Here is a 17,507-nt window from a genome sequence, read left to right on the forward strand (position 1 = left end):
AGTACTGTCACTGCCTGCAATCAGTTGTAAGTACAGTCACTCCCTGCAATCAGTTGTAAGTACAGTCACTTCCTGCGGTCAGTTGCAAGTACAGTCACTTCCTGCAATCAGTTGTACGTACAGTCCCTCCCTGCAATCAGTTGTAAGTACAGTCAATCGCTGCGGTCAGTTGTAAGTACAGTCACTCCCTGTGGTCAGTTGTAAGTACAGTCAATCCCAGCAATCAGTTGTAAGTACAATCACTCCATGCAATCAGTTGTAAGTACATTCAATCCCAGCGGTCAGTTGTAAGTAGTCACACCCTGCGATCAGTTATAAGTGCAGTCACACCCTGCGATCAGTTGTAAGTGCAGTCACACCCTGCGATCAGTTGTACGTACAGTCCCTCCCTGCAATCAGTTGTAAGTACAGTCAATCGCTGCGGTCAGTTGTAAGTTCAGTCACTCCCTGTGGTCAGTTGTAAGTACAGTCAATCCCAGCAATCAGTTGTAAGAACAGTCACCCCATGTAAGCAGTTGTAAGTACAGTCAATCCCTGCAATCAGTTGTAAGTACAGTCACTCCCTGCAATCAGTTGTAAGTACAGTCAATCCCTGCAATCAGTTGTAAGAACAGTCACTCCATGCAATCAGTTGTAAGTACAGTCAATCCCTGCAATCAGTTGTAAGTACAGTCACTCCCTGCAATCAGTTGTAAGTACAGTCAATCCTTGCAATCAGTTGTAAGTACAGTCAATCCCTGCAATCAGTTGTAAGAACGGTCACTCCATGCAATCAGTTGTAAGTACAGTCAATCCCTGCAATCAGTTGTAAGTACAGTCACTCTCTGCAATCAGTTGTAAGTACAGTCAATCCCTGCAATCAGTTGTAAGTACAGTCACTCCATGCAATCAGTTGTAAGAACAGTCACTCCGTGCAATCAGTTGTAAGTACAGTCACTCCATGCAATCAGTTGTAAGTACAGCCACTCCATGCAATCAGTTGTAAGTATAGTCTCACCCTGCGATCAGTTGTAAGTACAGTCACTCCCTGCAATCAATTGTAAGTACAGTCACTCCCTGCGGTCAGTTGTAAGTACAGTCAGTCCCTGCGGTCAGTTGTCAGTACAGTCACTCCCTGCGGTCAGTTGTAAGTACAGTCACTCCCTGCAATCAGTTGTAAGTACAGTCACTTCCTGTAATCAGTTGTAAGTACACTCACTCCCTGCAATCAGTTGTAAGTACAGTCAATCCCTGCAATCAGTTGTAAGTACAGTCGCTCCCTGCAATCAGTTGTAAGTACAGTCACTCCATGCAATCAGTTGTAAGTACAGTCAATCCCTGCAATCAGTTGTATGTACAGTCAATCCCTGAAATCAGTTGTAAGTATAGTCACACCCTGCGATCAGTTGTAAGTACAGTCACTTCCTGCAATCAGTTATAAGTACAGTCACTCCCTGCAATCAATTGTAAGTACAGTCATTTCCTGTGGTCAGTTGTAAGTACTGTCACTGCCTGCAATCAGTTGTAAGTACAGTCACTCCCTGCAATCAGTTGTAAGTACAGTCACTTCCTGCGGTCAGTTGTAAGTACAGTCACTTCCTGCAATCAGTTGTACGTACAGTCCCTCCCTGCAATCAGTTGGAATTACAGTCGCTCCCTGCAATCAGTTGTAAGTACAGTCACTCCATGCAATCAGTTGTAAGTACAGTCAATACCTGCAATCAGTTGTATGTACAGTCAATCCCTGAAATCAGTTGTAGGTACAGTCACTCCATGCAATCAGTTGTAAGTACAGTCAATCCCTGATATCAGTTGTAAGTACAGTCACTCCATGCAATCAGTTGTAAGTATAGTCACACCCTGCGATCAGTTGTAAGTACAGTCACTTCCTGCAATCAGTTATAAGTACAGTCACTCCCTGCAATCAGTTGTAAGTACAGTCACTTCCTGTGGTCAGTTGTAAGTACTGTCACTGCCTGCAATCAGTTGTAAGTACAGTCACTCCCTGCAATCAGTTGTAAGTACAGTCACTTCCTGCGGTCAGTTGTAAGTACAGTCACTTCCTGCAATCAGTTGTACGTACAGTCCCTCCCTGCAATCAGTTGTAAGTACAGTCAATCGCTGCGGTTAGTTGTAAGTACAGTCACTCCCTGTGGTCAGTGGTAAGTACAGTCAATCCCAGCAATCAGTTGTAAGTACAATCACTCCATGCAATCAGTTGTAAGTACATTCAATCCCAGCGGTCAGTTGTAAGTAGTCACACCCTGCGATCAGTTATAAGTGCAGTCACACCCTGCGATCAGTTGTAAGTGCAGTCACACCCTGCGATCAGTTGTACGTACAGTCCCTCCCTGCAATCAGTTGTAAGTACAGTCAATCGCTGCGGTCAGTTGTAAGTACAGTCACTCCCTGTGGTCAGTTGTAAGTACAGTCAATCCCAGCAATCAGTTATAAGAACAGTCACTCCATGTAAGCAGTTGTAAGTACAGTCAATCCCTGCAATCAGTTGTAAGTACAGTCACTCCCTGCAATCAGTTGTAAGAACAGTCACTCCATGCAATCAGCTGTAAGTACAGTCAATCCCTGCAATCAGTTGTAAGTACAGTCAATCCCTGCAATCAGTTGTAAGAACAGTCACTCCATGCAATCAGCTGTAAGTACAGTCAATCCCTGCAATCAGTTGTAAGTACAGTCACTCCCTGCAATCAATTGTAAGTACAGTCACTCCGTGCAATCAGTTGTAAGTACAGTCACTCCGTGCAATCAGTTGTAAGAACAGTCACTCCGTGCAATCAGTTGTAAGTACAGTCACTCCGTGCAATCAGTTGTAAGTACAGTCACTCCCTGCAATCAGTTGTAAGTATAGTCACTTCCTGCAATCAGTTGTAAGTACAGTCACTCCCTGCAATCATTTGTAAGTACAGTCAATCCCTGCAATCAGTTGTAAGTACAGTCACTCCATGCAATCAGTTGTAAGTGCAGACAGTCCCTGCAATCAGTTGTAAGTATAGTTACTTCCTGCAATCAGTTGTAAGTACAGTCACTCCCTGCAATCAGTTGTAAGTACAGTCAATCCCTGCAATCAGTTATAAGTACTGTCACTCCTTACAATCAGTTGTAAGTACAGTCACTCCCTGCAATCAGTTGTTAATACAGTCACTCCCTGCAATCAGTTGTATGTACAGTCACTCCATGCGATCAGTTGTAAGTACAGTCACACCCTGCGGTCAGTTGTAAGTACAGTGAATCCCTGCAATCAGTTATAAGTACAGTCACTCCCTGCAATCAGTTGTAAGTACCGTCACTTCCTGCAATCAGTTGTAAGTACAGTCACTCCCTGCAATCAGTTGTGAGTAGGGTTACTACCTGCAATCAGTTGTAAGTACAGTCACTCCCTGCAATCAGTTGTAAGTACAGTCAATCCCTGCAGTCAGTTGTAAGTCGTCACACCCTGCAATCAGTTATAAGTACAGTCACTCCCTGGAATCAGTTGTAAGTACAGTTACTACCAGCAATCAGTTGTAAGTACAGTCACGCCCTGCAATCAGTTGTAAGTACAGTCAATCCCTGCAGTCAGTTGTAAGTCATCACACCCTGCGATCAGTTATAAGTACAGTCACTCCCTGCAATCAGTTGTAAATACAGTCACTCCCTGCAATCAGTTGTAAGTACAGTCACTCCCTGCAATCAGTTGTAAATACAGTCACTCCCTGCAATCAGTTGTAAGTACAATCACTCCCTGCAATCAGTTGTAAATACAGTCACTCCCTGCAATCAGTTGTAAGTACAGTCACTCCCTGCAATCAGTTGTAAATACAGTCACTCCCTGAAATCAGTTGTAAGTACAGTCACTCCCTGCAATCAGTTGTAAATACAGTCACTCCCTGCAATCAGTTGTAAGTACGTCACTCCCTGCAATCATTTGTAAATACAGTCACTCCCTGCAATCAGTTGTAAGCACAGTCACTCCCTGCAATCAGTTGTAAATACAGTCACTCCCTGCAATCAGTTGTAAGTACAGTCACTCCCTGCAATCAGTTGTAAATACAGTCACTCCCTGCAATCAGTTGTAAGTACAGTCACTCCCTGCAGTCAGTTGTAAGTCATCACACCCTGCGATCAGTTATAAGTACAGTCACTCCCTGCAATCAGTTGTAAATACAGTCACTCCCTGCAATCAGTTGTAAATACAGTCACTCCCTGCAATCAGTTGTAAGTACAGTCACTCCCTGCAATCAGTTGTAAATACAGTCACTCCCTGCAATCAGTTGTAAGTACAGTCACTCCCTGCAATCAGTTGTAAATACAGTCACTCCCTGCAATCAGTTGTAAGTACAGTCACTCCCTGCAATCAGTTGTAAATACAGTCACTCCCTGAAATCAGTTGTAAGTACAGTCACTCCCTGCAATCAGTTGTAAATACAGTCACTCCCTGCAATCAGTTGTAAGTACAGTCACTCCCTGCAATGAGTTGTAAGTACAGTCACTCCCTGCAATCAGTTGTAAATACAGTCACTCCCTGCAATCAGTTGTAAGTACAGTCACTCCCTGCAATCAGTTGTAAATACAGTCACTCCCTGCAATCAGTTGTAAGTACAGTCACTCCCTGCAATCAGTTGTAAATACAGTCACTCCCTGCAATCAGTTGTAAATACAGTCACTCCCTGCAATCAGTTGTAAGTACAGTCACTCCCTGCAATCAGTTGTAAATACAGTCACTCCCTGCAATCAGTTGTAAGTACAGTCACTCCCTGCAGTCAGTTGTAAGTCATCACACCCTGCGATCAGTTATAAGTACAGTCACTCCCTGCAATCAGTTGTAAATACAGTCACTCCCTGCAATCAGTTGTAAATACAGTCACTCCCTGCAATCAGTTGTAAGTACAGTCACTCCCTGCAATCAGTTGTAAATACAGTCACTCCCTGCAATCAGTTGTAAGTACAGTCACTCCCTGCAATCAGTTGTAAGTACAGTCACTCCCTTCAATCAGTTGTAAATACAGTCACTCCCTGCAATCAGTTGTAAGTACAGTCACTCCCTGCAATCAGTTGTAAATACAGTCACTCCCTGAAATCAGTTGTAAGTACAGTCACTCCCTGCAATCAGTTGTAAATACAGTCACTCCCTGCAATCAGTTGTAAGTACAGTCACTCCCTGCAATCAGTTGTAAGTACAGTCACTCCCTGCAATCAGTTGTAAATACAGTCACTCCCTGCAATCAGTTGTAAGTACAGTCACTCCCTGCAATCAGTTGTAAATACAGTCACTCCCTGCAATCAGTTGTAAGTACAGTCACTCCCTGCAATCAGTTGTAAATACAGTCAATCCCTGCAATCAGTTGTAAGTACAGTCACTCCCTGCAATCAGTTGTAAATACAGTCACTCCCTGCAATCAGTTGTAAGTACAGTCACTCCCTGCAATCAGTTGTAAGTACAGTCACTCCCTGCAATCAGTTGTAAATACAGTCACTCCCTGAAATCAGTTGTAAGTACAGTCACTCCCTGCAATCAGTTGTAAATACAGTCACTCCCTGCAATCAGTTGTAAATACAGTCACTCCCTGCAATCAGTTGTAAGTACAGTCACTCCCTGCAATCAGTTGTAAATACAGTCACTCCCTGCAATCAGTTATAAATACAGTCACTCCATGCGGTCAGTTGTAAGTACAGTCGCTCCCTGCAATCAGTTGTAAATACAGTCACTCCCTGCAATCAGTTGTAAATACAGTCACTCCCTGCAATCAGTTGTAAGTACAGTCACTCCCTGCAATCAGTTGTAAATACAGTCACTCCCTGAAATCAGTTGTAAGTACAGTCACTCCCTGCAATCAGTTGTAAATACAGTCACTCCCTGCAATCAGTTGTAAATACAGTCACTCCCTGAAATCAGTTGTAAGTACAGTCACTCCCTGCAATCAGTTGTAAATACAGTCACTCCCTGCAATCAGTTGTAAATACAGTCACTCCATGCGGTCAGTTGTAAGTACACGCAATCCCTGAAATCAGTTGTAAGTACAGTCACTCCATGCGGTCAGTTGTAAGTACAGTCACTCCCTGCAATCAGTTGTAAATACAGTCACTCCCTGCAATCAGTTGTAAATACAGTCACTCCCTGAAATCAGTTGTAAGTACAGTCACTCCCTGCAATCAGTTGTAAATACAGTCACTCCATGCGGTCAGTTGTAAGTACAGTCACTCCGTGTGATCTGTTGTAAGTACAATTACTTGGTACATCATTGTTGGACAGTATTTTGGGGCATCCAGCCCATTGTGAAAGGTGCTATATAAATGCAAGCCTCTGTGGCATGCCATTTCTTTTGCAGAGCTGACACGCTCGTGGCCCATATTGGTGAACACAACACCGATGTTGATGAGGGTACTGAGCAACACATAGTGGCCTCCAAAGTCATCAGTCACCCCGCTTACGATGCTTGGACTGTCGACAATGACATCATGCTGGTCAAACTGTCCAAACCTGTCCAGTTCAATAACTATGTTGGACCGATTGAACCTTCTGCTGTATGTCCCACCGCCGGGCTGCAATGCCTGGTGTCAGGATGGGGCAATCTCCTTAACAACGGAGGAGGTGAGTGGACCCGCACAAACCATCCCTGATAGTTATCCATATGTTTCTGCAATGGCGCGTCTTCACACTTACCTTTCATGTAAATGAGGTACAAGATACTAAAGTTCACGGGGCACAATTCTAAGAAAGCCTCCCAGTATCCTGGCCAACATTCCACCGTTAACCAACCTGAAACAGATCACCTGGGCAGTAAAGTCACTGGTTATTTGTGGGATCTTGCTGTGCAAAATCAGCAGCTTAGTTTGTCCACATCTCAACGGTGATTACACTTCATAAGTGCTTCATCGGCTGTGAAGCGCTTTGGGGTGCCCTGAGGATGTGAAAGGTGCTATATAAATGCAAACTTGTTTTTCTCATGTCTTTTACAAGCGTTGTAACCACTCTATACAAAGCAAGATCCCACAAGCAACAGTGAGATAAATGTAGTAATAAAGTGTTTAGGTCCTTTTCTTTAGCTGGTGCGAGTTGAGAAAACAATGTTAGCCCAGGATATTGGGAGAACTCCCAGCTCTCTGAGCATGTCTGTGACGTCACTGTTTGCAGTACGCGATGTCACTGTTTTAAGTGTGGGACATCACCATTTGCTGTGTATGATGTCACCATTTGCAGTGTATGATGTCACAGCTTGCAGTGTGTGATGTCACTGTTTGTAGTATGTAATGTCACAGTTTGAAGTGTGTGACGTCAACATTTTAAGCATGCGATGTCACCATTTGCAGTGTCTGATGTCACCATTTGCAGTGTGTGATGTCACTGTTTGCAGTGTGTGAGGTCACCATTTTCAGTGTGTGATGTCACTGTGTGACTATATCCATGGCATTGAAGCTAATTCCAATTGAATACCCTTTTGTGAATTCTGTTCCCTTCTCAGTTCAGTACCCTCCTAAGCTGCAGTGTCTCGACATCCCTGTGTTGACTGACAACACCTGTCAACAATCTTACCCTGGGCAGATCTCGAAAAACATGTTTTGTGCTGGATTCATTGAGGGCGGAAAGGATGCCTGTCAGGTAAGGGGGAAATGACCTGGTACACGGAGAGCGGCGAATGCCTGCAGACCCAGTTCTGTTCGGTCCCTCCACAGCTCCTCGTCCTCATTTTCACTGGAAGGAGAAAAACTCAGAAGGCGACAATGATCCCAGTTCCTCCAGGACTGCAATTGTCTTGTCCTGATTCAGGTAGCAGGGTCCAACCGCACACTCAGAGGGAGAGAGCTCTGTGTATTTTATCAAGCAAATTGGTAAAGGAACCTGAAGGGGGGAGAGGAGGAGAATTTTTTTGACGCAGTGAGTTGTTGTGATCTGGAACGCGCTGCCTGAAAGGGCGGTGGAAGCAGATTCAATAGTAACTTTCAAAAGAAAATGGAACGGAGGATTGAAGATGAAATATTTTCAGGTTACTTGGAGTGAGATGAACTGGCTAGCTCTTTCAAAGATGGGGCATATGCACGGTGGGTCAATTGAGGCCCTGAAGTGGCCTATTAAAGGGTTCAATTAAGGGCCTCTTCCCGCCAGCTCTGGGATCTGACCTGTAAAACGAGGTGTTCTCCGTGCAGGCTTGGGGAGGTGGGGGGGAGGACGTCCCTCCTTCGTGGGCAATTTGTGGCCCACGGAGGACCCCCACTGGGAACAATTCTCCCCCCCCACCGCCCCCCCTCCTGACTCCCCCTCGCCGGGGCCTTCCAGATTGGCCCCGGCAACCCCGCCACACTGAGCTCGGATCCGGGATCCCAGGGCTGGGCCTGGGTCAGAGGACTCTTGCAGTACTGGCAGTGGCCACCGCGCCCCGGTGGCACTGCGATGCTGCTGAGCAGCCAGCCCTGTGAATGACCACTGTGGTCCCGGGGCATATAAGGATCCCGCCACGTAAAACACTGACTCAAAACGATCAGGAGATCGGCCCGCAGGGGCAGGGTGGGGATGGGGCAAGAAAAGGCAGTGACTCCTGGGCACCCTCTCACCTTCCACCCTCCGTAACCCTCAACTCATTCAAAACTCTTCTCTTCGTTCACTAATGTGTTCCAAGACCAGTTCAACAATGAGAAATGTTAAACTCCGTTCCTTATCATCAAATACATCCATAGCCCCCTCCCTATCTCTGTAACTTCCTCCAGTCCCTACAACCCTCCCTATCTCTGTAACTTCCTCCAGTCCCTACAACCCTCCCTATCTCTGTAACCTCCTCCAGTCCCTACAACCCTCCCTATCTCTGTAACCTCCTCCAGTCCCTACAACCCTCCCTATCTCTGTAACCTCCTCCAGTCCCTACAACCCTCCCTATCTCTGTAACCTCCTCCAGTCCCTACAACCCACCCTATCTCTGTAACCTCCTCCAGTCCCTACAACCCTCCCTTTCTCTGTAACTTCCTCCAGTCCCTACAAACCTCCCTATCTCTGTAACCTCCTCCAGTCCCTACAACCCTCCCTTTCTCTGTAACTTCCTCCAGTCTCTAGAACCCTCACTATCTCTGTAAGCTCCTCCAGTCCCTACAACCCTCCCTATCTCTGTAACCTCCTCCAGTCCCTACAACCCTCCCTATCTCTGTAACCTCCTCCAGTCCCTACAACCCTTCCTATCTCTGTAACCTCCAGTCCCTACAACCCACCCTATCTCTGTAACCTCCTCCAGTCCCTACAACCCTCCCTATCTCTGTAACCTCCTCCAGTCCCTACAACCCTCCCAATCTCTGTAACCTCCTCCAGTCCCTACAACCCTCCCTATCTCTGTAACCACCTCCAGTCCCTACAACCCTCCCAATCTCTGTAACCTCCTCCAGTCCCGACAACCCTCCCTATCTCTGTACCCTCCTTCAGTCCCTACAACCCTCCCTATCTCCGTACCCTCCTCCAGTCCCTACAACCCTCCCTATCTCTGTAACCTCCTCCAGATGCTACAACCCTCACTATCTCTGTAACCTCCTCCAGTCCCTACAACCCCTCTATCTCTGTACCCTCCTCCAGTCCCTACAACCCTACCTATCTCTGTAACCTCCTCCAGACCCTACAACCCTCACTATCTCTGTAACCTCCTCCAGTCCCTAAAACCCCTCTATCTCAGTACCCTCCTCCAGTCCCTACAACCCTCCCTATCTCTGTAACCTCCTCCAGTCCCTACAACCCTCCCTATCTCTGTAACCTCCTCCAGTCCCTACAAACCCCCCTATCTCTGTAACCTCCTCCAGTCCCTACCACCCTCCCTATCTCTGTAACCTCCTCCAGCCACTACAACCCTCCCTATCTCTGTACCCTCCTCCAGTCCCTACAACCCCTCTATCTCTGTACCCTCCTCCAGTCCCTACAACCCTCCCTATCTGTGTAACCTCCTCCAGCCAACTACAACTCTCCCTATCTCTGTGCCCTCCTCCAGTCCCTACAACCCTCCCTATCTCTGTAATCTCCTCCACTCCCTACAACCCTCCCTATCTCTGTAACCTCCTCCAGGCCATACAACCCTCACTATCTCTGTAGCCTCCTCCAGTCCCTACAACCCTCCCCATCTCTGTAACTTCCTCCACTCCCTACAACCCTCCCTATCTCTGTAACCTCCTCCAGGCCATACAACCCTCCCTATCTTTGTAACCCCCTCCAGTCACTACAACCCTCCCTATTTCTGTAACCTCCTCCATTCCCTACAACCCTCCCCATCTCTGTAACCTTCTCCACTCCCTACAACACTCCCTATCGTTGTAACCTCCTCCACTCCCTACAACCCGCCCTATCTCTGTAACCTCCTCCATTCCCTACAACCCTCCCTATCTCTGTAACCTCCAGTCCCTACAACCCACCCTATCTCTGTAACCTCCTCCAGTCCCTACAACCCTCCCTATCTCTGTAACCTCCTCCAGTCCCTACAACCCTCCCAATCTCTGTAACCTCCTTCAGTCCCTACAACCCTCCCTATCTCTGTAACCACCTCCAGTCCCTACAACCCTCCCAATCTCTGTAACCTCCTCCAGTCCCGACAACACTCCCTATCTCTGTACCCTCCTTCAGTCCCTACAACCCTCCCTATCTCCGTACCCTCCTCCAGTCCCTACAACCCTCCCTATCTCTGTAACCTCCTCCAGATGCTACAACCCTCACTATCTCTGTAACCTCCTCCAGTCCCTACAACCCCTCTATCTCTGTACCCTCCTCCAGTCCCTACAACCCTACCTATCTCTGTAACCTCCTCCAGACCCTACAACCCTCACTATCTCTGTAACCTCCTCCAGTCCCTAAAACCCCTCTATCTCAGTACCCTCCTCCAGTCCCTACAACCCTCCCTATCTCTGTAACCTCCTCCAGTCCCTACAACCCTCCCTATCTCTGTAACCTACTCCAGTCCCTACAACCCCCCCTATCTCTGTAACCTCCTCCAGTCCCTACCACCCTCCCTATCTCTGTAACCTCCTCCAGCCACTACAACCCTCCCTATCTCTGTACCCTCCTCCAGTCCCTACAACCCCTCTATCTCTGTACCCTCCTCCAGTCCCTACAACCCTCCCTATCTGTGTAACCTCCTCCAGCCAACTACAACTCTCCCTATCTCTGTGCCCTCCTCCAGTCCCTACAACCCTCCCTATCTCTGTAATCTCCTCCACTCCCTACAACCCTCCCGATCTCTGTAACCTCCTCCAGGCCATACAACCCTCACTATCTCTGTAGCCTCCTCCAGTCCCTACAACCCTCCCCATCTCTGTAACTTCCTCCACTCCCTACAACCCTCCCTATCTCTGTAACCTCCTCCAGGCCATACAACCCTCCCTATCTTTGTAACCCCCTCCAGTCACTACAACCCTCCCTATTTCTGTAACCTCCTCCACTCCCTACAACACTCTCCATCTCTGTAACCTCCTCCATTCCCTACAACCCTCCCCATCTCTGTAACCTTCTCCACTCCCTACAACCCTCCCTATCGTTGTAACCTCCTCCACTCCCTACAACCCGCCCTATCTCTGTAACCTCCTCCACTCCCTACAACACTCCCTATCTCTGTAACCTCCTCCAGTCCCTACAACCCTCCCTATCGCTGTAAACTCCTCCAGTCCCTACCACCCTCCCATCTCTGCAACCTCCTCCATTCCCTACTACCCTCCCTATCCCTGTAACCTCCTCCAATCCCTACAACCCTCCCTATCTCTGTATTCTCCTCCAGTCCTACACCCCCTCCCTATCTCTGTAAACTCCTCCAACCCCTACAACCCCCCCTATCTTTGTAACCTACTCCAGCCCCTACAACCCTCCCTATCTTTGTAACCTACTCCAGGCCATACAACCCTCCCTATCTCTGTAACCCCCTCCAGTCACTACAACCCTCACTATCTCTGTATTCTCCACAAGTCCCTACAACCCTCCCTATCTCTGTAACCTCCTCCACTCCCTACAACCCTCCCCATCTCTGTAACCTCCTCCACTCCCTACAACCCTCCCTATCTCTGCAACCTCCTCCACTCCCTACAAACCTCTCCCTATCTCTGTAACCTCCTCCAGTCCCTACAACCTTCACTATCTATGCAACCTCCTCCAGTCCCTACAACCCTCCCTATCTCTGTAACCCACTCCAGTCCCTATCACCCTCCCTATCTCTGTAACCTCCTCCAGTCCCTAGAACCCTCCCTATCTCTGTAACCTCCTCCAGTCCCTACAACCCTCCCTATCTCTATAACCTCCTCCAGCCCCGACAACTCTCCCTATCCCTGTAACCTCCTCCAGTCCCTACAACGCTCACTATCTCTGTAACCTCCTCCAGTCCCTGCAACCCTCCCTATCTCTGTAACCTCCTCCAGCCCCAACAACACTCCCTGTCTCTGCAACCCCCTCCATTCCCTAGTACCCTCCCTATCTCTATAACCTCCTCCAGCCCCTACAACCCTCCCTATCTCTGTAACCTCCACCAGCCCCTACAACCCTCCCTATCTCTGTAACCTCCTCCAGTCCCTACAACCCTCCCTATCTCTGTAACCTCCTCCAGTCCCTACAATCCTCCCAATCTCTGTAACCTCCTCCAGTCCCTACAACCCTCCCTATCTCTGTAACCACCTCCAGTCCCTACAACCCTCCCAATCTCTGTAACCTCCTCCAGTCCCGACAACCCTCCCTATCTCTGTACCCTCCTTCAGTCCCTACAACCCTCCCTATCTCCGTACCCTCCTCCAGTCCCTACAACCCTCCCTATCTCTGTAACCTCCTCCAGATGCTACAACCCTCACTATCTCTGTAACCTCCTCCAGTCCCTACAACCCCTCTATCTCTGTACCCTCCTCCAGTCCCTACAACCCTACCTATCTCTGTAACCTCCTCCAGACCCTACAACCCTCACTATCTCTGTAACCTCCTCCAGTCCCTAAAACCCCTCTATCTCAGTACCCTCCTCCAGTCCCTACAACCCTCCCTATCTCTGTAACCTCCTCCAGTCCCTACAACCCTCCCTATCTCTGTAACCTTCTCCAGTCCCTACAACCCCCCCTATCTCTGTAACCTCCTCCAGTCCCTACCACCCTCCCTATCTCTGTAACCTCCTCCAGCCACTACAACCCTCCCTATCTCTGTACCCTCCTCCAGTCCCTACAACCCCTCTATCTCTGTACCCTCCTCCAGTCCCTACAACCCTCCCTATCTGTGTAACCTCCTCCAGCCAACTACAACTCTCCCTATCTCTGTGCCCTCCTCCAGTCCCTACAACCCTCCCTATCTCTGTAATCTCCTCCACTCCCTACAACCCTCCCTATCTCTGTAACCTCCTCCAGGCCATACAACCCTCACTATCTCTGTAGCCTCCTCCAGTCCCTACAACCCTCCCCATCTCTGTAACTTCCTCCACTCCCTACAACCCTCCCTATCTCTGTAACCTCCTCCAGGCCATACAACCCTCCCTATCTTTGTAACCCCCTCCAGTCACTACAACCCTCCCTATTTCTGTAACCTCCTCCATTCCCTACAACCCTCCCCATCTCTGTAACCTTCTCCACTCCCTACAACACTCCCTATCGTTGTAACCTCCTCCACTCCCTACAACCCGCCCTATCTCTGTAACCTCCTCCATTCCCTACAACCCTCCCTATCTCTGTAACCTCCAGTCCCTACAACCCACCCTATCTCTGTAACCTCCTCCAGTCCCTACAACCCTCCCTATCTCTGTAACCTCCTCCAGTCCCTACAACCCTCCCAATCTCTGTAACCTCCTTCAGTCCCTACAACCCTCCCTATCTCTGTAACCACCTCCAGTCCCTACAACCCTCCCAATCTCTGTAACCTCCTCCAGTCCCGACAACACTCCCTATCTCTGTACCCTCCTTCAGTCCCTACAACCCTCCCTATCTCCGTACCCTCCTCCAGTCCCTACAACCCTCCCTATCTCTGTAACCTCCTCCAGATGCTACAACCCTCACTATCTCTGTAACCTCCTCCAGTCCCTACAACCCCTCTATCTCTGTACCCTCCTCCAGTCCCTACAACCCTACCTATCTCTGTAACCTCCTCCAGACCCTACAACCCTCACTATCTCTGTAACCTCCTCCAGTCCCTAAAACCCCTCTATCTCAGTACCCTCCTCCAGTCCCTACAACCCTCCCTATCTCTGTAACCTCCTCCAGTCCCTACAACCCTCCCTATCTCTGTAACCTACTCCAGTCCCTACAACCCCCCCTATCTCTGTAACCTCCTCCAGTCCCTACCACCCTCCCTATCTCTGTAACCTCCTCCAGCCACTACAACCCTCCCTATCTCTGTACCCTCCTCCAGTCCCTACAACCCCTCTATCTCTGTACCCTCCTCCAGTCCCTACAACCCTCCCTATCTGTGTAACCTCCTCCAGCCAACTACAACTCTCCCTATCTCTGTGCCCTCCTCCAGTCCCTACAACCCTCCCTATCTCTGTAATCTCCTCCACTCCCTACAACCCTCCCGATCTCTGTAACCTCCTCCAGGCCATACAACCCTCACTATCTCTGTAGCCTCCTCCAGTCCCTACAACCCTCCCCATCTCTGTAACTTCCTCCACTCCCTACAACCCTCCCTATCTCTGTAACCTCCTCCAGGCCATACAACCCTCCCTATCTTTGTAACCCCCTCCAGTCACTACAACCCTCCCTATTTCTGTAACCTCCTCCACTCCCTACAACACTCTCCATCTCTGTAACCTCCTCCATTCCCTACAACCCTCCCCATCTCTGTAACCTTCTCCACTCCCTACAACCCTCCCTATCGTTGTAACCTCCTCCACTCCCTACAACCCGCCCTATCTCTGTAACCTCCTCCACTCCCTACAACACTCCCTATCTCTGTAACCTCCTCCAGTCCCTACAACCCTCCCTATCGCTGTAAACTCCTCCAGTCCCTACCACCCTCCCATCTCTGCAACCTCCTCCATTCCCTACTACCCTCCCTATCCCTGTAACCTCCTCCAATCCCTACAACCCTCCCTATCTCTGTATTCTCCTCCAGTCCTACACCCCCTCCCTATCTCTGTAAACTCCTCCAACCCCTACAACCCCCCCTATCTTTGTAACCTACTCCAGCCCCTACAACCCTCCCTATCTTTGTAACCTACTCCAGGCCATACAACCCTCCCTATCTCTGTAACCCCCTCCAGTCACTACAACCCTCACTATCTCTGTATTCTCCACAAGTCCCTACAACCCTCCCTATCTCTGTAACCTCCTCCACTCCCTACAACCCTCCCCATCTCTGTAACCTCCTCCACTCCCTACAACCCTCCCTATCTCTGCAACCTCCTCCACTCCCTACAAACCTCTCCCTATCTCTGTAACCTCCTCCAGTCCCTACAACCTTCACTATCTATGCAACCTCCTCCAGTCCCTACAACCCTCCCTATCTCTGTAACCCACTCCAGTCCCTATCACCCTCCCTATCTCTGTAACCTCCTCCAGTCCCTAGAACCCTCCCTATCTCTGTAACCTCCTCCAGTCCCTACAACCCTCCCTATCTCTATAACCTCCTCCAGCCCCGACAACTCTCCCTATCCCTGTAACCTCCTCCAGTCCCTACAACGCTCACTATCTCTGTAACCTCCTCCAGTCCCTGCAACCCTCCCTATCTCTGTAACCTCCTCCAGCCCCAACAACACTCCCTGTCTCTGCAACCCCCTCCATTCCCTAGTACCCTCCCTATCTCTATAACCTCCTCCAGCCCCTACAACCCTCCCTATCTCTGTAACCTCCACCAGCCCCTACAACCCTCCCTATCTCTGTAACCTCCTCCAGTCCCTAAAACCCTCCGAGATCTCTGCGCTCCTCCAATTCCGGCCTCTCGCTTATCCCCCGATTCCCATCGCTCCACCATTGGCGGCCGTGCCTTCAGCTGCCTGGGGCCCTAAGCTCTGGAATTCCCTCCCTAAACCTCTCCGCCTCTCTCTCTCCTCCTTTAAGACGCTCCTTAAAAACCGACCTCTTTGACTGAGCTTTTGGTCGCCGGTCCCTAATATCACTTGACGTGGCTCAGTGTTTGTTAACGATACTTTACTGTGTCAAAGGTGATATATAATATATATAATATATTATTGTATTCTTATTGAGTGCTGATCTCCTCTCACACAGGGGGATTCAGGCGGACCTGTTGTCTGCGGTGAAAAGCTGGAAGGAATTGTATCCTGGGGAGCTGGCTGTGCCATGAGGAATTATCCTGGAGTTTATACTAAAGTCTGCAACTATATTTCCTGGATCCGGAGCACCATGGGAAGTAATTAGAAATCACAAGAGCCCGTGTTTTCCTAATGTTCTGTATTGAACAGACAATAAAATAACATTGAACAAAAGCACTGGTGAAAGAATCCTTTACTGGTCAAAATATTTCGGGAAGGGCTTGTGCGTCTCACAAGTGAATTGCGAAAGAGGATAGACTCCTTTTCCAATTCAATTCGTGCAGCTCTGCTCGAATGCAATGGGTTTGATCCAGTGGTCTTGGGTCCAAATCCCGCTTCAGCCCAGAATCCAGCCGAACGGCGTTAGCTCTGCATCAGGGATGCTGCACTGTCAGAGAAGCAGTTTTTCAGGTGAGACGTTGAAACTGTGGCCTCTTCTGCCTTAAAGGTAGATACAGGGGACCCCGCAGATTAAAGTACAGTGGGCGGGGCTTCTTCTGCAGTGTTCCAGGCAAAATTTAACCCTCAGCAGACATCACGAGAGCAGGTTCTCTCCTCACTATTGCATTGCTGACTGTGGGATCTTGCTGTGCAGAGACTGGCTGCCGCGTTTCCCGCATTACAACAGCTGCCGCTTCACCGAGGGGCCAACGGGAAACTAAAGCCTGAAACTGGAGAATTTTATCATTAATGATTTCACAAAGCGAGTTACAAACGACAACAAATTAACTTGAAACGAATAACTCCGGGAAAACGGTAACATTTACACAGTTCACCAATCACATCGCAGAAATCACACAAACAGCAACAGACTTCATGCATTGTTCAACACCCTCCTCACCCACACACTCCTCACCCACTCACTCCTCAATCACTCCCTCCTCACCCTCTCACTCCTCAAGCGCTCCCTCCTCACCCACTCAATCCTCACCCACTGCCTCCTCACCCATTCACTCCACACCCGCTCACTCCTAAATCACTCCCTCCTCACCCACTCACTCCTCACCCAATCACTCCTCACCTACTCACTCATCAATTGCTCACTCCAAGCCCACACGCTCCTCACCCACTCACTCCCAACCTATCACTCATCAATCACTCCCTCCTCACCCACTCACTCCTCAATCGCTCACTCCTCAATCGCTCACTACTCACCCACCAACTCCTCACCCACTCACTCCTCACCCACTCACTCCTCAATCACTCACTCCTCACCCACTCACTCTTCACCCACTCACTCCTCACCCACTCACTCCTCAATCGCTCACTCCTCAATCGCTCACTACTCACCCACCAACTCCTCACCCACTCACTCCTCACCCACTCACTCCTCAATCACTCACTCCTCACCCACTCACTCTTCAC

The 17,507-nt window shown here is 49.1% G+C and overlaps 1 protein-coding gene across 1 annotated transcript in view; it reads left to right on the forward strand.

Moving 5' to 3' along the window:
* LOC137352734 (trypsin-3-like) overlaps positions 1 to 16,254 on the forward strand; it is a 40,231-nt gene extending 23,977 nt beyond the window's left edge. The window contains exons 3-5 of the mRNA XM_068018490.1: positions 6,303 to 6,565; positions 7,437 to 7,573; positions 16,099 to 16,254. Coding sequence (XP_067874591.1) covers positions 6,303 to 6,565; positions 7,437 to 7,573; positions 16,099 to 16,248 — 550 coding nt within the window. The 3' untranslated portion in view covers positions 16,249 to 16,254. The remainder of the gene's footprint in view (positions 1 to 6,302; positions 6,566 to 7,436; positions 7,574 to 16,098) is intronic.
* The last annotated feature ends 1,253 nt before the right edge of the window (positions 16,255 to 17,507 follow it).

Source organism: Heterodontus francisci, chromosome 39, assembly GCF_036365525.1.
Source record: "Heterodontus francisci isolate sHetFra1 chromosome 39, sHetFra1.hap1, whole genome shotgun sequence".
Lineage (NCBI taxonomy): Eukaryota > Metazoa > Chordata > Chondrichthyes > Heterodontiformes > Heterodontidae > Heterodontus > Heterodontus francisci.